Raw genomic sequence first — 22,421 nt, forward strand, 5'->3', positions numbered from 1 at the left:
AGAAGTTTAGGTCTGCAAGAGCCTATAGACCTGGGAAGGAATTCAGGAGAACGTGGCAGAGCTCCCAGAGTAACCTCCAGCGTCTAACTAGACAAAAGAACGCCTCTAACCAGTCATCTTCCCAACAGAAGTCTTTTTGACAGCCAGAACGTCCAGATTTCCCCGGTGGGAGGAAGACTACGCCATTTCAGCGAAATCTGGACGAAGAACATCACCAACCCTTGGGTTGTAAGGACTGTTTCACAGGGACACAGTTGGAAGTTTACTGCAGAACCACCTCGGGACAGGTTTGTCGCAACTGCGATTCCGGTGGCGGAAGACAAACGCTCAGTCCTAATAGACTATATATGCACACTTGTACAAAAGAAGGCAATTGTTCCAGTGCCCGCAGAGGAAAGACTTCAGGGTCTGTATTCTCCTTTGTTCTTCGTGCTCAAGAAGACAGGAGATTGGCGCCCGATACTGGACTTAAGATTCCTAAATCATCATATTCATCTAAAGAAATACAAGATGGAAACTCTGCAGTCAATCCTGCAGTGTGTGATACAATCAGATTGGATGCTCTCCGCAGATTTGGAGGACGCGTACCTTCACATCCCGGTCGCCCCAACTTTCCAACGTTATCTACGATTCGCAGTGGGAGCAGAACACTACCAGTTTACGTGTCTCCCATTCGGCATATGCACGGCTCCCCGCACTTTCTCCAAGGTACTACTCTCAGTAGTGGCCCTCCTTCGCACAAGAGGTCTCCGAATCTTCCACTACCTCGACGACATACTACTGCTATCCCAGGATCACGAGACCATCATGATACAGGGGGAAACTCTGCTCGATACGCTATCCCTATTTGGTTGGAAGATCAATTCGAAAAAGAGCCTCTTGGAGCCGACTCAGGAGATGACATTTCTGGGGGCCTTAATCAATACTCGTCGAAACTTCATGTCTTTACCGGAGGAGAAGATGTAGACTATAATAGCAAAGTCTCTAAGGATTCGATCATTGAGGAACCTACCTGCGAGGGAATGTATGAGTTATATCGGAACGCTAACATCTACTATCCCGATGATCCGTTGGGCTCATTGGCACATAAGGCCGTTCCAGTGGGGGTTTCTCTCGCAATGGAACAAGGGAGATTTCAGTCAGACGATAATTCTTACTCCTTTAATGAAGAACAGCCTTGTCTGGTGGACAGTCAGAGAGAACCTATCCAGACACCACCTTATACAGCCTGGAGTAATGATCACAATTACTTCAGATGCCAGCGCGAGGGGCTGGGGAGCCCACTGCGATCAGAGGATCGCTCAAGGACGTTGGGACTCGTACTCCAATCAAATACCAGCAAATATCTTGGAGTTACGTGTAGCCCATCAGGCTCTACTGAATTTCCGGAATATAATACAGGGGAAGGCGGTAATACTGAGGATGGACAATTCAACAGCCGTTGCCTACCTGAAGAAACAAGGAGGTACAAGAAGTCTTCAATTATTACAGGAATCTGCAAAAATGTTTCAATTTGCGGAGCAAAATCTGTGGGACCTGAAGGCCATTTACATCCCGGGCAAATACAATACCACAGCAGATTACCTAAGCAGACACACGATCAGCAACAACGAATGGTGCTTATCCCAGGAAGTCTCTCAATGGATCTGCCAGAAAGGTGGAACGCCAGATCTGGATCTGATGGCAACTCCCCAGAACTCCAAGTGCAAGAGATTCATTACCCGATTTCAATGCAGCAGTGCTGCAGCAGTAGATGCAATCTCAGCACCATGGTTGACCAAGTTGGCATATGTACCCTCCAACGCCACTCATTCAGCGGTTATTAGTCAGGCTATTGAGGGAGAGGGTGACGGTTGTGGCTATAATACCACACTGGTCCAACCGTCCTTGGTTCTCACTGTTACGGGAGAGGAGTATCCAACCGCCTCTACCACTACCCTGCAACCACAAACTCCTATACCAGGGAACAATATATCACCAGAACCCGCAAAGCTTGAGTCTCATGGCATGGATGCTGAAGGGCTGTCACGATAGAAAGAAAGGCACGTAAAGTGGCACTAGATGCTCAGATAGGCAGCCCCAAAGGGGTAGCAGGGGTTATCGACTGTGCCTCCGGATCCACCAGATCAACTTGTAGTAAAAATAGAACAATAGAAATCCGGGCACCAGTAGCAGGATATGCTGCACAAAACTCCTTTATTTCATCCCCAAGATCCCTGACAGAAAGATTGCAAGGCCTAACAGCCGTTTCACAGACGAATCTGCTTCTTCAGAGGCAACAACCCTCTGAAGAAGCAGATTCGTCTGTGAAACGGCTGTTAGGCCTTGCAATCTTTCTGTCAGGGATCTTGGGGATGAAATAAAGGAGTTTTGTGCAGCATATCCTGCTACTGGTGCCCGGATTTCTATTGTTCTATTTTTACTACTGGATGCTGAAGGGCAAAGGCTAAGAGAAAGAGGCTGTTCGGACGCAGTTATACTTACCATGCTTAAATCTAGGAAGCCTACTACCAACAACACTTACAAGAGGGTATGGAATCAATTTCTACGTTACACGCAGGAGAAAGGGATAGATCCTTCAAGTCTAGAGCCTTGTCACATATTGGAGTTTCTGCAGGGAGGCTTAGACATAGGCCTGGCCTATCATACGTTGAAAGTGCATATATCAGCGTTGTCCGTTTTCACCGGCATTACTTGGGCTACCAATCCGATGGTCAAGCAATTCCTCAAGGCTGTACTCAAAATAAGACCGCCAAACAAATCAGTCTTCCCTAAATGGGACTTACCCATGGTCCTCGACGTGTTCTCATCTTCACCCTTTCACCCAATTGATGACTGTAGTTTTTGGAATAAGACTTTAAAACTGTCTTTCTTGTTGCTTTAGCATCAGCCCGTAGAGTGTCGGAACTTCAGGCACTAGGCTGCAGGGAACCCTACCTTACTACCTTCCCGGATCGAATATTCCTCAGACCGTTGCAGGAGTTTATTCCCAAGGTGGTTACAACCTATCATCTGAATCAGGATTGGACCCTGCCAGCATTTACTTTAGGTGACACTCAGCAACCGCATCCATTGGACGTGGTGCATGCAGTAACTATTTACCTACAAGCTACCGCTGAATTTAGAAAGACTGAGAGACTATGGGTAATTCCGGGTGGTGCCAGAAGGGGAGAACCAGCATCCATAAGGACTATCGCCTCATGGATAGTGAAGGCTATTCAGCTGGCTTATAGAACTCTAAACCTGGTTCCACCTCAGCAAATACGTGCTCACTCAACCAGAAGTATATCCACTTCATGGGCAGCATTTAATGGAGTACCAGTGGATAAAATTTGCCAGGATGCAAACTGGTCTACAATCCATACATTTATGAAGCATTATAAGGTTGATATGACTGCTCACTCATCTACTTTATTTGGTAAAACTGTTTTGTTATCACATATGACTTGAATAAGTAAATTACTTTGTTTGCACAGCATCTGGTCTCCCTCCCTTCATTTTCTTCCTAGTTAGGTCCCAGTGTGACGACATTAAGCATAGGGAATACGGAAAATTGTTACTTACCTATCGGTAATTTTCCTTTCCTGATGCTTATATGTCGTCACACGACCCCTCCCTTCTGTGGGCTTCAGTGATCGAGGTCACATAGACTGGAGAGGTGGGGCCTGAGTCAAACATTTATTACTTCCGGATCCTATGGGGTAGAGGGGGCGGGACAACTACCCAGTGTGACGACATATAAGCATCGGGAAAGGAAAATTACCGATAGGTAAGTAACAATTTTCCGTAGTCTCAGCTCCACAAGCCTTGCAGAGACGCTGGCTGTGAGCAGAGACATTGCCTGTGACTCATGCACACACAGGAGAGCCTGCAGGGGGCGTGCATAACTCCTCCCTATCACAGCAGAGAAAGACTGACAAGAAAATAAGATTAGATCCCTCAGAGACAGTGTAACTAGAAAAGGCTGCAATAATCCAGACCACATTAGAACAGGTATAGGAACTTATAGGATAGAAGAAATAAGGCAGAAAATTTTGTTACAGAGTCTCTTTAAAGGGGTCCATCCAGGGCCGGCCTTAGGTTTCACAGCGCCCTGAGCGTAACCAGATTTTGGTGCCCCCCCCCCAATTCATCCTCTTCGCGTATCAGTGCACCACACACATACACTAATGGGGGGGGGGGGGGGGGGGGGGCGTGCCTCCGTCCATCCTGATTCATGACATATAGCTATAAGTCCCCCCCCCCCCCCAGTATAGGTAGCCAGGCATAGGTGACCCAGTAAAAGTAGCCAGCTGTAGATCCCTCCCAGTATAGGTTAGCCAGGTAGGTGTCCCCAGTATAGGTAGCCAGTATACTTTCCCCAGTATAGGCTAGATAGGCATTTGTCCCAGCTATAGGTTAGATAGGTAGGTGCCCACAGTACAGGTTAGATAGGTAGCTGCCCCAGTGTATAGGTTAGATAGGTAGGTACCTGCAATATAGGTTAGATAGGTAGCTGCCACCAGTATAGATTAGATAGGTAACTGCCCCCAGTATAGATTAGATAGGTTGCTGCCCCCAGTATAAATTAGATAGGTAGGTGGCAAGCAGTATAGATTAGATAGGTAGGTGGCCCGCAGTATAAATTAGATAGGTAGGTGGCCTGCAGTATAAATTAGATAGGTAGCTGCCCCCAGTATAGGTTAGATAGGTAGCTGCCCCCAGTATAGGTTAGATAGGTAGCTGCCCCCAGTATAGGTTAGATAGGTAGCTGCCCCCAGTATAGATTAGATAGGTAGCTGCCCCCAGTATAGATTAGATAGGTAGCTGCCCCCCAGTATAGATTAGATAGGTAGCTGCCCCCCAGTATAGATTACATAGGTAGCTGCCCCCCCAGTATAGGTTAGATAGGTAGGTGCCCCCAGTATAGATTAGATAGGTAGCTGCCCCCCCCCAGTATAGGTTAGATAGGTAGGTGCCCCCAGTATAGATTAGATAGGTAGCTGCCCCCCCAGTATAGGTTAGATAGGTAGGTGCCCCCAGTATAGATTAGATAGGTAGCTGCCCCCCCCCCCCCCCCAGTATTGGTTAGATAGGTAGGTGCCCCCAGTATAGAGTAGGTAGGTAGGTAGGTGCCCCCAGTATAGAGTAGGTAGGTAGGTAGGTGCCCCCTCATACTGGAGGGGGAGCCTCGGGGAGGGCAGCCCGACCTCTCTCTCCCTTCCTCTCCGGGCCGCCCTCCGTGCTCCCCCCTCAGATGTACACTGCAGCAGAGCCAGAGAGAACAACTCACCTCCCTCGCTGGTTCCGATCGCCGGCGCCTCTCACTTCCCGCTGGTCGCCTCTTCTACATTAGTTACTGATGCACACTAAACTTCCTGCTTAACAGGAAGTTTAGTGTGTATCAGTAACTAATGTAGAAGAGGCGACCAGCGGGAAGTGAGAGGCGCCGGCGATCGAAACCAGGGAGGTGAGTTGTTCTGTCTGGCTCTGCTGCAGTGTACATCTGAGGGGAGAGCAGGGAGAGTGCCCGGAGAGGAAGGGAGGGAGAGGTCGGGCTACCCTCCCCGCGGCTTCCCCTCCATCACGGTGGCTGGCTGCACGGGCATCATGTTTGCGCCTTATCACGGCACCAGGGGGCGGAGCTTCCATGCGGCAGAAGCGCCCCCTGGAAGCCGGCGCCCTGAGCGATCGCACCGGTCGCTCAGGTCAAAGGCCGGCCCTGGGTCCATCCTTCAAGCGAACACGGTAAATCCAGCGCTGGACACTTGGGCGCAGCAGCGCAGGAGACTTGGGCGCAGCCGGCGCCACCATAGGCCGTAATAGGAACTACGGCTATCGCAGGCACAGGGAGTAACTTCAGCGCCGTCAGAAGACGGATCTGAAGTTGCTTTTAAAACAATAATTCGGAATTATTTCATTCCCCCACTATCCATGTCGGCCTGGAGGGGGAATAGTAATTAACACGGCCCGGACTTGTGCGGCAGCAGGATCAGCCATATACTGGCTGTGTCCTGCACCCAAGTCTCCGGCGCCGTTCTCTCTCGTACGCCCTTCAAGGCCCACTGGTTTTGTGGCTACACTTGTTATGGATGTGACAATGATGATGTCCCACACTTGTTTTATGACCCTTGCAAGATGGGTCCCCAGGCATTGAGCATCACTGGGGATAGGTAAGGAAAGGGGTGTGAACATGACGGGGCCCCATCAAAGTAGTACTTGGGGGGGCCTCCATGGTGGTTGTTAGGAAGCTGCAGTTTTATGTAGATGAGGTCATTTTTAGAACATAAAATTGTGACTACACCCCAGTTTCAACCTACCATCGGTGTAATAATGACCTATGCCATCGCAGGGGAGCCCCAGGAACTATGGAGGCTCCTCCCTCTCCCCAACCACAAATGCAGCCAATTGGCAAAAAAACCCTTCCCCTTTCGCCACCTCCTCCTGCCATGCAGAGTAGCGAGTAGAGGGAGCATGTGCATTTTCTTTCTGCTTACACATGCTGTTTATAGCAGAACATTCGCTGGCTTCTGATAATGTGACCAGCATGGGGTTCGGGGACCAAGGGGCCCCCATGCTATCATTTTTGCAGGGGGGTCCTATTAAGTCTAGTTACGCCCCTGCAACCTATGTAGCATTACCTGTTTGATTCATTCGGGTTTTGGCCTACCGCTGTTCTTGAGCCATTAATGAGCTGCAGTTGGTTCCTCTTGCTGTGTTATGCTGGACATACATGGTCTGTTTCTGCCGCTCGATTCTCCGCTCAGTCATTTTTGGCGCTCGATTCTGCTGTCAATTCTCTTATCTTTCGCTCGTTTTTCTTATCTTTCTCCATTCACTTCTATCAGAAATTGAGCGGCGAAATGATCGAACGGGATATCGGACATGTCGTGAAAATTATCTATCAAGCCATCTATCTGCCTCAAAAACGAACCGTGTATTCCCAGCTACCTCAGTGTCTTCTTCATATGAAGGACAAGGCAGAGCCTGCAGACATGAGCCCAGAGGTGAGAGGGAAGTGTGGGCGGGGCCGATGCTAATTTCAGGATAAATGAGATCCGCCACTAAAATATGCCGAAGAGCCCCGGGTCTGACCTCATTTCTAGATAAGAAATATGCAGATACAAATGGCAACAGATATACTGCTAATGAAAATGGAAACAAAATACAGAACAGACATGATTAATACTAAAAATGTAAAATTACCTATATGCTACATACATTACTATAAAATTATATTTTTTGCATACATTACATGAAGACACAAGAGGGGTAATATATAATCCAGCCACAGATACAGGTGGATTTGTCAGCCTAGATTTTATAGCACGCAGTGACTAGATTTACTGGTGTTTATTAAAGTTGAAGGCTGTAACGGGGGGCTCGGCAGGGGAACAACAGGATACAGAGAGCGATGGCAAGGCTCTAAGGCACAGGTGTGCCAAGGCCCAGGGGTCCGAATGCGTCCCTGCTTGCTATTTTATGTGTCCCCCGCAAAGAGCTTCAAATATAACCAATAAAAGAATGACAGCACACTGCCTTCCCAACGAGAGGAGAACACCAGTGACATTGTTTCTAGTTAAAACACTATCAAGTTTGTGCCACAGTGTAGCAACAACCCACTCAACAGAGGCAGAGGACCAGCAGGACAGCCAGGCAACTGGTATTACTTAAAAGGAGAGAAATATGGCAGCCTCCATATCCCTCTAACTTAAGCTGTCCTTTAAGACTAGGTTTTAGATTTTGGCCCTTTATGTGATTGACTTTGGCACGCCTGCTCTAAGGAAATCCAGAGCCTTCCCTCTTAGTTGAGCATCTTTTTTTTTTTGTAGGACTTTTCTGTGTTCCTTTAAGGTGCACAATGAATAAAAAAGATAATTAACGACAGTATGGCCCAGTGCACACCAAAAACCTCTAGCAGATCTGCAAAACGCGAGAGGTTTTTGAAGCAGATTTCAGAGCGATTCTAGGCATGTTTTCTAAACATGCCTAGCGCTTTTTGGAGCGTTTTTGTGTATCAGATACAAATATTGTTACAGTACAGCTGTTACTGAAAAGCTACTGTAACTAAAAGGCCTGGAAAACAGCTCTGATCTAGCTTTTTCAGAGCGGTTTACCACTTTTCTATACTTTAACATTGAGGCAGAAACGCCTCCGAAATCTCAATAATGCTGCAGCCCCCGAATTTGCGTTTGTGGAAAAAACAAACCGCTGTGACATGCACCAGCCCATTCACTTTCATTAGCCAAGCGCTTTTCCCCCTGAAAGCGTTTTAAAAAACGCTTCAGAGCCGCTCTGGCGTGCACCAGCCCTCAGTGAACAAATGATGAATTTTCTGTGAGTTTGGATTTTGACATTTTTTTGCAGACTCCTCCGTTAGGACTTGCTGGAGCCAAAACCAGTGGATGGTATCCATCAGTACTATTGATAGAAGCAGTATTCACCACTTTTTAATACACAAAGTATTACAAAACTCTACATCTATAACTGTGTTCGGAGCCTCACCAGGGGACAGCCAAGTGACACGGTTGTCCCCAGTAAAGCGCTGCCCTTGATTGCATCGCTGTGCAATGTAAATAGACTGCTAGCAGCGATTGCCGCTGGTAGACTGATGACGGAACAGATCCCAGTCACTCAAGCAGGGATGCGTGCGTGATCCCCTGTAAAACCCCGCCCCAGGACTTGACACCTTTTGGCGTTAGGCGTCCTGGGGCTGCCACCTTCCCGACGCCTATTGGCGTTAAGTGATCGGGAAGGGGTTAAAAGACACAAAACACTTGCTGCAAAACGGAATGTCTGTGCAATGTGCTTTAGTCTTCCCAGAGAGATTCAGCCTGTGCTTTGCCCTATCCAATCTGAAGAGTAGGGATGATGCAATCAAGGTAGCTGTAGTAGCCACACCCAGAAAGCTTGTGCTCATCTACTGGTCATTTCAAAAGATATTCTTGCTGTGAGAAAAAAAACAACTATAGATGTTGCATGGCGTTTCAGAGATGGTTACAAGAGTCCAACTTTTTGGACCAAGTGCCAAGTGTGTCTGCGTGTTATTATACAATCAGTCACAGTGTAGCAAAAGTAGACAGAAATATGGCATTCCAGCATCTATCTCTCTCCCTCCCCCCCCCCCCAATCTAGATGAAAGGGCCAATGCAGACATGTTGCTTCAGATTGCTAAAATGCTCTCTCCACTCGGTGCAGACTTCTGGCAGAGGCAGTTTGTGAATGAAACAGGCAGAGAGAGGTGGATTCACGGAAGTCATGAGCAGCAACTGTCGTCATGGTTGAAAGTTACATCTAAATTATTTTTCTAAAAGAGGCTACAGGACTACAGGCTGAAATATACAGATCATTTTTATTTACAATAAAGTACAAAATGTTTTGCATGAAAGGTGTTTTTATACAAAAGACACTCATGTTTGCACTAAGCAGTTCTTACATGATATAACCACGCCAGATGCCATGTGATGCCAGATAGCAAATGACTTAGGCTGGGCAGTCACTAAATAGCCATCAGGCCTCAAAGCATACCTGAAGCAAATATTGAAATAAAAATTAGTCTTCTCCTATCCTCCTTGATCCCTCCGATCCAGCATTGGGTCCCTCTAGCCAAGAGCTTGTTGCCTACGCTTCTAGTGGCTGTGTTCCTATCCATATACCAGTTCGCCCCCTACTGGGCATGTGCAAGTACAGTCCCTGCATGCCTATGTATGAAGTCATCAATCATGGCTCTTATCACCATGCAGGTGTGACTGCATTCTGCCGGCATAGGCAGATCGCACTTGCACATGGCTACTACGGAGAAGCTCGTTACACAGATGGGAACACAGCCACAAAAAAGCCTCTAAACCCTCCACAGGCTTTCCACTACTTAGAAAGAGTTATGTGACTTTTCTTCCTCACAGGTTTGCTTCAAAGGCCTCAATTCACTAAGCATTAGCTCATTTGGTAATGCAGAAAACAGCTGATTTTACTGATCATCTTGCCAAATGCCAATTCACTAAGTCTATTACCGCACTGAAAAATTACTGACTAGTGAGGTAAACTACTGACTTGTGCAGAAAATACCTCAAGAAATTGCAATTCACAAAGATGCACTCCGTAAATCAAGTAAAAGTGTTCCGGTATTTATCTCTAGCACTGACCAGCCGGTAACTCACACTGGTCATTGATTGCAAGCTCTTCTTAAAAAATGTTTACTATGAATTGACCAGACAACTTTAATACCAGTATCAGATATATAAACACATACATTATGTACATTTTAATACAATAAAATTATAAATATAATAAAAATATAAAAGTGATAAATATTTGTAAATATTATCAGACTGTAGAATTAGGTGTATGTTCTTTCTTTTATACATGATATAGGTGTATATTCATCTGTTACATATAACCTTAGGCAGGGAACATACTTGTTCAGGCAATTTTGTGTGTGATTTTGGGGATTCTGCCACTCTACAACGTTTTCGAAGCGCGATATTACGTGCTGGTTTGCAATTCTCCAGATTGCAGGGAAATACATTGTAATTGAGGATGCACCTGTTGTGTGCAAAAATATAGAAAGCTTTTAAAAAGTGGACAAAAATGTGCAAACAGAAGAACGCAAAACATCTCTAATTCCCGAGGGAGCTACAGACTTCAATGACAAGCGCAAACCTAACAAGTGTGTTACCTGCCTTACAGCTTTTTTTTTTTTTTCTTCTTCTTTTTAAATACTTTCAAACTTTGGTTGCTGTTTTAGGCCTCTTTCACAGTGTGACGTTAAAGTTGCACGTTAGAAAATGTTTTAACGTGGACTAACGCACAGCAATACAAAGTCTGTGCGACATTCACAGTGCACACGTTGCGTTGTGTGTAACGTGTATCAATATTTAGAGAGTGCTGCATGCTGTGCGTTTAGCAATAAATCTGCTGCGTTGTGTGTGTTGCACATGCTCAGTAATGTTTTTTTTTTTTAAATGTAAACGCATGTGTTGTTTTTGTTCCATCAGTATGCGACGAAAACGGCGCACCAAGAGACACATAACGCAGTGCAAAATAACGTCCAATTTCATAACCTACATGCACTGCGTTAGGGGCACGTTGTGCGACTTTAACGTTGCATCAATCGCACCATCTAACTGTGAAATAGGCCTTAGTAAAGCTTAAGCCTCTTTTAGATGGGATACTGAACTGCGTGCTTGTCGGGCAGTTCAAGACCGCGTCTGTCGCCCATGAGGATGCAATTTATGCCATATGGATGCAATTTAAATGCAGCCTAATGGCAATGGCTGTAACACCATGCGTGTCAGCACTTGACACGTGGTTGCATTACCCTCAGGCAGAGTACCGTGACCTGTTGCCTCTGAGAGAATAGCTGTGGCCACACTCAGATGAACCTCCATGGGGGGAGGGGGGGGGACCTGTACACCGCCGGTAACGAGCACTTACAATCGCCAAGCCAGTTCACGAGGCAGCTCACAGGTGGTGAATTCACCACCTTCAGCTGCCCATATGAGATAGCCTTTACAAATTTACATTCACCCACTGCTTTGGATCCTTAACTGCAGCAGGAAAGTCAGTTTCCTTCGCTCTGTGCGAACTACGGTTGCCTCACACAACCTGATAAAATGTGCAGCTTTTACCCTAAGCAGGTTATGATGGCTGCAATGTAAATAGAGTCCCTCCTCAACTAGTCTTTGGCTGACAGTAGACAATCTTGTGGCACAATAATACCATTATCTAAAGCTAGGTACACATTCACGATCACCGTCACCCACAGGGACTCGATCCTTCAGGAGACAGTTTTGGGCCAAAAGCTATACAGATGTGTCACCAGCCTTTTGAAAGGAGAGAACGGGCAGCGCTTGACAGATCAACTTCCAACCGGCAGGGCGAGATCAGTGCATTCAGGTTATAGTCATGAGTCGTCGAGGCTAAAGATCCGGTGACTTCATGTGTACCGAGGTTACAGAGGCATTGAAGTGACAAAAAGTAAAAGGTAGTAAATTATTTAGGATACCCAGTTTTACATAATTATCCTGGTTTCAGCATCAAAAGCACTTACTATAGTTGGATGATGCTTAATACTAGTAATCAAACTTTGGTTTACTTCTGTCCACTTGATTCAGAGATGGTTTTCAAATTGGTTGCTATGGGTAATCATGGCCGGATTTCTGGCAAGGCCACATAGGCCATGGCCTAGGGCACCAGATAAACAAGGGGCGGCCTGCAGACAGTGGGCATTATTTGCAGGGCATTATTTGCAAGTGTCCAAACAAATGAAAGGGGTCAGGATAACTGCACTATTAGTACCAGCTGGCATCTGCCTGTGCAGTGCTACAGGCAGCTGCAGTCCATTAACCAAACGTTTGTGAACAGTGTGTGACTAGCAAAAAGCCAGACCTTGTCCAATGACATAGCAGCAGCTGCAGGCAGTTACAGAAGGCCGGGTCTCATACACTTGGTGTGGGGGATGAAAGGACCAGGGGCAGCACCAGCAAATAGTACAGAATACAGAAAGCAGCCTCTCACAGTACCCATTTCTTAATTATTGATTGACCAGTGCTGTTACCCTGGAGACAGCAGTGGGTACAGGACTCACTTTTACGTGTTGCTGACCCCACCCAATGTCCAATTGTGAGCCACTTTTGACAATGTGTGTGTGGTGGACGGCTCCCACCACGCCCATCACCTGTAGATCGCTTGACTGACCAGTTCCCCCGTGTGACGTGATTGATTCACTTCACGTTGCCATGGAGACCTCGGCACTAGCCACAATAGTGGACACCAGCGGCCCAAAATTTTTCGTGTGTGTGTGTGTGTGTGTGTGTGGAGAGAGGTGGTAGGATACGGTTTCGGTTGGGGCGGCTGGTAATAGTCGGCCTTGGGCGGTAAGAAGTACAAATCCGGCCCTGTGGGTAATGGGTTACTACAGTTGGCCATTGCTGTTCCTGAGAGCAGTACGGGGCCATCAACACAAATGCCAGCGGCATTCACTGTAAAGTGAAATCTCTTAATTAGTATTCCTGGATTCCTTGACGTTGTACTTTCTGAATGATCGTTACTTTGTCTTCTTCAGTGGGAGAGCTTTATTGGCGTGGTCTAGAGAAAAAAATAAAGATAAAATAGTGATATTTTGTTAGTCAAAAATAGCCAGGATGTTCACATTTAAAAATGTGCATCGAGTCAAGAATATGTACTACAAAAATCCAAAAGGTAATCTTTTAGGCAGCTGAGCTCCTGGAACTAAAAATATATACAATGAAAATTCCCCATAAGGGAGGTTTATAGTAGGGTGTGCCATTGTTGTTGTAATGAGTGCCATTACTTACCTACGGTAGAGATGGGAAGTTCGGATCTTTTCAATGATCCGGATGATTCGAATCGGATCATTGGAAAGATCCGGATCTTTGATCCGAATCTCGGATCATTTTACAAGGGAAGCATTGGGGGGTGTGTGAAATGACTAGCAGGACAGGAGAAGGGGAGAAGATGGACAGAGGGCAGGGAGTGGACAGAGATGGGAGGAGGGACGAGCAGGGAGCAGAAATGTTTGTTTGCACACAATACCCACATGCTGCAATCATATGCTTTACATATATTTCACCTACATGTTCATCTGTATACCTGAATGGAAACGTCGCACAGTGAAAGGAAACATTCCCCAAAGCATTCCCAGAAGTGAATTGCAGCTGTTTAGAGCGAGTGTAGGAGGATCCTATTGCCCTGCAATCACAGTGCCTGCAAAGTTACTGAACTGAGCCAAAAGAGTTTCCAATGTGTTCACTGTGCACAACTAGGAACAGACAGCCTATAATGAGCAGCACATTGCAGCCAGTATGTGTGCTCTACACATATCTGGCAGTGGCACCCAGTCCTCTCTACCTGTCCCTGCAAGGCTGGCTCCCCTGAGTCCCCTCCAACAGAGCGATCCATCTCTGCTCTGCTTCCAGGACCCCGCTGCCCGCTGAGAGGGGGCGTGTCGCTCCTGGCCCCGCCCCTTTTGCAATCCGAATCACTCATTTTGATGATTCGGATGATTCGACTCACAAAATAGATTCGGATCAAAGATCCGAATCGTTCATGATCCGGACAACACTAACCTACGGGGCGGGGAGGTGCCTGCTCCTGTGGCATCTCGTTTGTATGCACCCTTCCCAGGTGAGACTGCAGCTGGGCCGCATTTTGAAATTCCCAGTGAAGTCACACGTGATGATGTCCGTGGATGCGAGCACAGATCTCCCAGCATGCATTGCGGCATCCTTGAGTGCAACTTCGCCGGGAACTTCAAAATGCAGCACACCTGAGGTCTCTAGTGGAGAAGATTGTGGATCCCGTACAGACGGGAGGGACAAAGGACCAGTACCATGTAGGTTAGTAATGATGCTCACACCAAGCCCCATAATGGCACGCTCTATATAAAATGAACCTCCCCGTAAAGGGAGGTTTATAATATTTTTAGATCCAGGTGCTCAGTTGCCAGAGGTAAGAATTACTGTTATCTCTGCAAGGATTTCTTTCTATGGGTTGGGCTCACGGTATGCCAGTACTGTATCTGTACTACACAGCTGCATTGTACCACTTTGGCTCTCTTGCATGGTCTTCTACCACTCTGGAGCAGGTGCGTGATATTCCAGTTTTTGGCTCATTGGTTTCTTTGCGGCAGTAAAAGGCAGAGCATCAGACATGGGGGAGATTCATCTGTCACTTGACAGGCAGCCTATTGGGCCAATCAAAGTGCGGGAATCACATAAATTAAAGCTACTGGACCCGCCAGGGCTCAGGGCGGGTTCAGTGGAGCGGCAGTTAGTTCGGAGGAGTGAGCATAACTTAACCAGCGCACGCTAGCTGCACTCCTGCAGCATAGCGCGTGCTGAGCTCACGCACCTGTCATTAAGCTCAGCGCAGCTTAACGAATGTACCCCATAGTGTAAATCATATCTTAACCATTAGATGACCCCTCCAGTCCATGTTTTGCAGGAGACCATGCTGAAGCCTATGACAGTCGATCACTGTAATTGGCTGGATGAGGTTTTACAAAATAAAAATTAACACATTTTTTTGTAATAGGCTTACCGCACCTCCCGTGGCCCAGCGTCTGCCTCCGTTCACCCACTAATCCTCCGGTTTTCATGGACCTGGTCGGAACAGTAGGCACCCTTTAACCCAGACAAAGTGCACTGCACATGTGCAGTGTGTCCTCCTGTGTGCGCTCAGTACATTATCGCGCGGACAGTACACTGGGTCCCCGGCGAGCGCATTCACAAGCTGCCCAAAAGGACATACGGTGCATGTGCAGAGCAGTATGTCCGGGTCAAAGGGCGCTGACTGCTCCGACCAGGCCCATAGGAACTGGAGGATTAGCGGGCGTACAGAGGCAGAAGCCGGGCCATGGGAAGTGTGGTCAGCCTATGCGCACCTTACCACACACACTGGGTGTCATATTAAGATTTAAATTAGAACTAAGGTATCCTTTAAATAATTGATGGTCCAAAACTGATGTTCCAAGAATATATTCTGCGTTCACTTGTTGCTACCACTGTGTTTCACTGGTCCCTACCTTGCTGTGTTTTATGTCATTAGAGACTCCAAGCAAAACTAGGACAGGCTGTGCTCATGCAAGCAGACAATGACCTCAATTCACTAAGCTTATCTCCTGTCTTTAATAACGTTTCTATAGTTATCACCATGGTGTATTCAGGAAACATTTTACCTCAGGCAAACCTAAAGATAACTCTTCTGTCTTTAACCTGCCTGGCGTTCTATTAAGATCGCCAGGCAGGCTGCGGGAGGGTTTTTTTTTAATAAAAAAAAAACTATTTCATGCAGCCAACTGAAAGTTGGCTGCATGAAAGCCCACTAGAGGGCGCTCCGGAGGCGATCTTCCGATCGCCTCCGGCGCCCAGAATAAACAAGGAAGGCCGCAATGAGCGGCCTTCCTTGTTTTGCTTATATCGTCGCCATAGCGACGAGCGGAGTGACGTCATCGACGTCAGCCGACGTCGTGACGTCAGCCGCCTCCGATCCAGCCCTTAGCGCTGGCCGGAACTTTTTGTTCCGGCTGCGCAGGGCTCAGGCGGCTAGGGGGGCCCTCTTTCGCCGCTGCTCGCGGCGAATCGCCGCAGAGCGGCGGCGATCAGGCAGCACACGCGGCTGGCAAAGTGCCGGCTGCGTGTGCTGCTTTTTATTTCAGCCAAATCGGCCCAGCAGGGCCTGAGCGGCAGCCTCCGGCGGTACTGGACGAGCTGTGCTCGTCCAGACCGCCCAGCAGGTTAAAGGGATACTGTAGGGGGGTCGGGGGAAAATGAGTTGAAGTTACCTGGGGCTTCTAATGGCCTCCCACGGACATCCTGTGCCCGCACAGTCGCTCACCGATGCACCGGCCCTGCCTCCAGTTCACTTCTGGAATTTCTGACTTTAAAGTCAGAAAACCACTGTGCCTGCATTGCCGTGTCCTCGCTCCCGCTGATGGCACCAGGAGCATACTGCGCAGACCAAAGACCATACTGGGCTTGTGCAATACTCTCCTGGTGACATCAGCGGGAGCGAGGATGCAGCTGCGCAGGCGCAGTGGTTTTCAGACTTTAAAGTCTGAAATTCCAGAAGTGAACCGGAGGCGGTGCCGGAGCATCGGTGAGTGGCTCCGTGGGTACAGGATGTCTGCGGGGGGCCATTAGAAGCCCTGGGTAAGTTCAACTCATTTTCCCCCGACCCCCCTACAGTATCTCTTTAAAGTGAACCAGAGACGAAGCACCCTCATGTATTTTACGATATATATCAGTGGTAACATTAGAGAAAACACCTACCCTGCTGTCTGTTTCATTTTTAACTGTTCAGCTTGCTTCTAATCAGCCCTGATAAAATACCCGTCTGAGCATTTAGTCTGGCTTTGCTATAATGTCTCAGCTATAATGATTCCTGAGCAGAACCACAAGGGGGCAGGCTTGGGCTTGGGAAGACACCAGAGAACACAGACTCCGCTATAAAAATTCCTGAGCACAGCCAGACTGAATGCTCAGTCAGGGATTTTATCATGGCTGGTAAGAAGCAAGCTGAACAGTTCAAAATGAAACAGAGAGCAGGGTAGGTGTTTTCTCTAATGTCCCCATTGATATATATGGTAAAATACATGAGGGTGCTTCGTCTCTGGTTCACTTTAAGTTAACTCTTCAATCCTTAAAATAACTCCAGAATTCTAAAGTTAAAGACAAGGGCCTCAATTCACTAGGCTTATCTCCTGTCTTTAATAACATTTCTAGAGTGGTCACCATGGTGATGAGGCATGTCGTATTCAGGAAACATTTTACCTCAGGCAAACCTAAAGTTAACTCTTCTGTCTTTAAGTTAACTCTTCAATCCTTAAAACAACTCCACAGTTAAAAACAGGCTGTTTATTAAAGCGGACCCAAACCAAACATTTTTTTAATTAAAAATATTTAGGTGCACCACTCTGACACATACAAAGATAAATAAACACTCCTTCAAGCCTATAAGCATTTCAGTGCATGCTTTTCACTCTTCTCTTTTCATAACTAGGGTTATACTGGGGGCAGCCATTAGCAATTCTCTCCTTTGCCGGACACCACCTACTCCACCAGTCTGCCGGATTCTGTTCCGGCAATATGAAAGGAAGGGAGGGGTTCCTCCAATAAATGTAAAATATTTTATATTTGTCATCATGCAGCTGAGAAAAGGCTGCTATTTATTATTATAATTTAGAAAATAGATTTTATTTCTGAAATCTTGTATTTTTAATTTAGGTCGACTTTAACTGCATGTGAAAATAACTACAGAGGAGGTAAATTAACTACAGAGGAAGTAACTTAAGGAATGAAGAGATAAGATAACTTTCTCACTGTGTGGAGGTAAGTTATCTCTTGCCTAATTATCTCCAGCATGATCTTAGTGAATTGAGGCCATTCTGTTAATTAACTGCGTGTGAAAATAACTACAGAGAAGGTAGCTTAAGGAATGAAGAGATAAGATAACTCTGTTACTGTGTGGTAGTACATTTTCTCTTGCCATATTATCTCCAGCATTATCCTAGTGAATTGAGGCCCATGTCTAGTAAAGTAAGTGAAGCAGTGAGAGGATACGGCAAGTAACAATAAGGTAAAACTATGAAGGCAATCTTTGCTGTTCACTCTGCAAATATGACCTTAACCATATGTGGCACACACATGTACTGCGATATATACATATACATATAAACGCATGCATGTAAAAAGGGCTGCAGGTAAAAAGGGCACCGATATTCTACCTGTCGATGCCCAACACTAAATGATCCCCGCTGACGCTGCCTGACCATAAAAAAAAAAAACCCTGGTGGTGCCTAATACTAAGGACCTCCCCTAATGCTGCCTAACCTTAAAACATGTCCCAATGTCTAACACTAAGGACCTCCTCTGCCTAACCCTATAGACCCCCCTCCCTTTGCCACCCAACCCTATCTGCCAATATTTTTGGCACGGCATAGGCAGCAATGTTAAAAGCACTATTAGCGACAATTTGGCCTTTGTACTTTGCAGGCTATTTGCAACTGCAGTTTGCAAAGCAGGTGGCCCCAGCGTGCGCTATTTTATTGGGCGCCTCTGATGCCCAAATTACCTCTAAAATTGGCTGTTAACTTTGCTGCCTACGGTGGCAATTTTTTCAGGTACCCGTTTCGCAAATGAATAAGTGAACACGGTTTATAAAACATCACAACACAAACTGATAAGTGTATCAATATAATCAAAGATTTTCTGCTTCAAACAAACAAGTACTAACAACCAACAACAAAGTTCTGCTAAGCTACTGAGAAATATCAGCAGAAAAAGTGAAAAGGGTGCTCTTGTTTGCAGTCAGAGGCGATACTCACCGGCGTGGCCTGATCTGTTCATTACAGGGCTGCTGTCAGTCAGTCGGATCCTGGCCAGTGTGGCTAGCTCAGCTATGAAATCTTGCTCTGCATCCTAAACACAACACAGAGTAAAGATGATATAATAGAATGCAGTGTTAATATATACAGTAGAGTCCCAGTTATATGGAACTCAACTAATCTGCAGTCTCAACCAACCAACAAAAATCACCGGCAGTACTCAGTGGTGAAGGCCAACTTATGCGATTTGTAGGCTCTGCTGTGCTTAGAGACTGGGTTCCATGGCTCCACCAAGGTTAAAATTGTTTCAATTACTGTATTTTAACTTTTACTACAGAGATTACGGTATGAGTGTGGTATACTGTATTAGCTAGGCCTATTTTTAACATTGAGTCTTAAAGTAAATCTGAAGCGATTTTAAAAAACATTAAACAGATACTTAGCTAAGTAGAGGGAAGGCTCTGGGTCCTATAGAGCCTTCCCGTTGTCCTCATGGTCCCCTCATTCCCCGGCAGGCTTCTCCGGTCAAATCTCCCGCTGTGAGTCCAAGTCCTCCCGAAGACATGCAGGTTTGTACTGCGTGCGAGAGAGGGCGCATGTGCAGTGCAGAGCAGCCCATCTTCGGGAGCCCAAGTGCTTAACGAAGACTTCAGAAGCCCAGCCAAAGCAGAAGAGAGCAGTCTATGTCCGATCCATCATAGACTGCGAACGGGGGAATGCGGGGAGCATGAGAAGAATGGGAAGGCTCTATAGCAGAGTTCCCCAATCCTGTCCTCAAGGCCCACCAACAGTGCATGTTTTGCAGAAAACCACAAACATGCACAGGTGAGGTAATCAGTGTCTCAGCAGAGCTGATTAACATCATCTGTGGCTTTCCACAAAACATGCACCGTTGGTAGGCCTTGAGGACAGGGTTGGGAAACACTGGTCTATAGAACCCAGAGACTTCCTTCTCCTTAGGTATCTTTTTTTCGTTTTTAATTTCGCTTCAGACTCCCTTTAAGCAACCATAAAGCTCACTTATCCGGCATCAGCCAATCCCCATCAGTGCTGGATAACTGAGACTCTACTGTATTACAGCCTTTCCCACATAATAGAAGTTGGGGTTTACCAATTAACCTTTAAAAAAATCAGGCTTCAGTACATATGATTTATCATCTTGCGTGTAGAAGGTATGTATTGTAGCACAGAGCAAAAAACTAAAGACATTTCGGTTTTAAACAAGCCTGACCAATGTTATTTGAATTTCACACCACACTGATATTACCCAGTCCCATCCTGCTTACGAGTCTATAAATATAGCTGGGGCGACATGGCATCAGATGTGAGAAGTCAGACACTATGGATCAATGAAGCAAGATGGAAGAAGATTTTGATCAAGATGAGTGTCAGATCAACATCAGCTATTGTAGCAATTTGAAGAGGCAATACAAGTTTACAAAATCTAGTGTTCTTTATTGACTCCCCACTTATGGCAAATGTGTCTGTGATGTGATTTTAAAAACCCCTATATACGTGAGCTATGGTGACGGTACCTATCTGATAACTCCATTATTAGAGCAATTGGATATTACCATAATATCTTGCCCCTCATAACTGCCCTCCTCCTCCCCCCCCCCCCCCCTCAATCAGGCTAGGGCAGTCACAGCAGTGCTTGTAACAACAGCTGAACGGGAAACTCATGCTTGTAACTAAAGTTGAGAAGGACCCTCATGTTTGTTAATTAGGTTGAGAGGAAACCTCGAGCATTATAACTAGAAAAGAGGAAAACACCACTAGGAAACTAGGAAAGACCATCATGCTTGTATCTAGAGTTGAAAAAGACCCTCATGCTTGTGACTAAAGTTCAGAAAGACCCTCATGCTTGTGACTAAAGTTCAGAAAGACCCTCACGCTTGTGGCTAGAGTACAGAAAGACCCTCATGCTTGTGACTAGAGTACAGAAAGACCCTCATGCTTGTGACTAGAGTCCAGAAAGTCCCTCATGCTTGCAACTAGAGTTGAGAAAAACCCTCATTTCCCAGTAGTTCACAGGCTCAAACAGTTTTGGCACCCTTGGTTAGGAAGAGGTACCCAGCCCTGGAATGGTGGGGGGATAAGAGAATTGGGGAAGCCTCTAGACCAGTGTTTCTCAACATTTTATTGGTATGTACCCCTTTTAAAACCCTGTACTCACCAAGTACCCCCTAGCATAGTAAACATTATCACAAGTACCCCTCGACAAATGTATGTTTATCGTAGTACATGATAATTGGTTCTAAACAATTTCCAAGTGTTTACTATTACTTTTAAATAGCTAATTTACTAATTTGGTGTTGTTTAAATAAGATTTATCATTTTCTAAAACTCTAAATTTGTTATTCTTGGTTAAGTATATCAAGCCTGAGTACCCCCTGGAACCATCAGAAGTACCACCTGGGGTACGCGTACCACACGTTGAGAAACTAGGCTCTAGACTATCCAAAGGCTTCCCTCTACTGTGGTATCTAGTTTTTATATGGCCCCTGAAGACTGGCATTCGAAACCTATGCTTTCAGTGATCATTTCTGATTTATCAGTTTACTTCAACCTTGAGACTGTCTTTAAATGATTCTTGTGATTAAGAAAACTGATCATTTGTACCTGCAACTGTAAATGAGCATCAATCCTGGATGGGCTGCTGGCCTCACAGAGAGACCGCAATGGGCTATTTCTTTGCTCTACACATTTACCTTCAGCTTATTTTCCAGCTGTCCTTCCAAGAGATGTAGGATAGATTTCTCATGTCTCAGGGAGTCCAGGCGGCTCTGCTGATACAGGCTAAACTTCTCCAGTAATTGCCTTTGTAGAGAAACCAGCCTGAAACATAATAGCAGTGATAAGAGGACTCTGTTCAAACAATTGCCATTGTAACTGTCAGGCATAAAATAAAAAATCAATGTGTTATTTTTATCTGGTAAACAAATAATAAGGATGCTAACCAGGCAATCCAAAAGTTAAAATCACTATTACTTTTCTTGAGGCTAAATGATCATTCCCCAGTTTACCTGACTCTTATTTGGTACATTTGCCGCACAAAGGAAGTTGCAGTGCATGCTGGGTCATCCTTTTTTGCTTCTCTACTTTCCCCTCAGACTTAACTAATGCAGTCTGATTGGCTGAAGCCTCTTTCCCTCCTGTTTTCCCCTCCCACACCTCTGTTCCTCTCTGATTGGCCAATAATTCTCATGCTGAGACAATGCACTTTGTAGTGGAGGGCCGGCAATGCATACACAATTAGGCAGAGGAGGAAAAGGGAGGAAATGACATCAGGATTGGCTTCAAAATAGCCACACTTAACCCTTTCCACCCGGAGCCTTTTCCTAAAGGCAGTAGTTTCTGCTCTGAGTTTTTTTTGTTTTGTTTTTTTTACAGAAATGCTCTTACTCTCTCTCCCAGTGTAACATGGAACGTAACATAGTAACATGGTATGTCTTATTTTAAAGAACACAATATAACATTTAAATTTATACCCTATTTGGACAGTTTGGTATCTTCTATTTGCCAAGGTATGGTAAATTTTAAAGCAATTTCCTGGGTGTAATCCTGGCTTTCGTGAGCAAGTTACACAATAATATGT

At 45.9% G+C, this 22,421-nt stretch overlaps 1 protein-coding gene across 2 annotated transcripts in view; it reads right to left on the reverse strand.

Moving 5' to 3' along the window:
* Window positions 1-9,312: 9,312 nt before the first annotated feature.
* The window catches only part of EVC (EvC ciliary complex subunit 1), a 142,937-nt gene continuing 129,828 nt past the window's right edge, over window positions 9,313-22,421 (reverse strand). For both annotated transcript variants that reach the window (XM_068277257.1, XM_068277247.1), the window contains 3 exons: window positions 21,535-21,661; window positions 18,824-18,917; window positions 9,313-13,065 (listed from right to left, as the gene is read on the reverse strand). In XM_068277257.1, coding sequence (XP_068133358.1) covers window positions 13,025-13,065; window positions 18,824-18,917; window positions 21,535-21,661 — 262 coding nt within the window. In that variant the 3' untranslated portion in view covers window positions 9,313-13,024. The remainder of the gene's footprint in view (window positions 13,066-18,823; window positions 18,918-21,534; window positions 21,662-22,421) is intronic.

The sequence above is a fragment of the Hyperolius riggenbachi genome, chromosome 1 (genome assembly GCF_040937935.1).
Source record: "Hyperolius riggenbachi isolate aHypRig1 chromosome 1, aHypRig1.pri, whole genome shotgun sequence".
NCBI lineage: Eukaryota > Metazoa > Chordata > Amphibia > Anura > Hyperoliidae > Hyperolius > Hyperolius riggenbachi.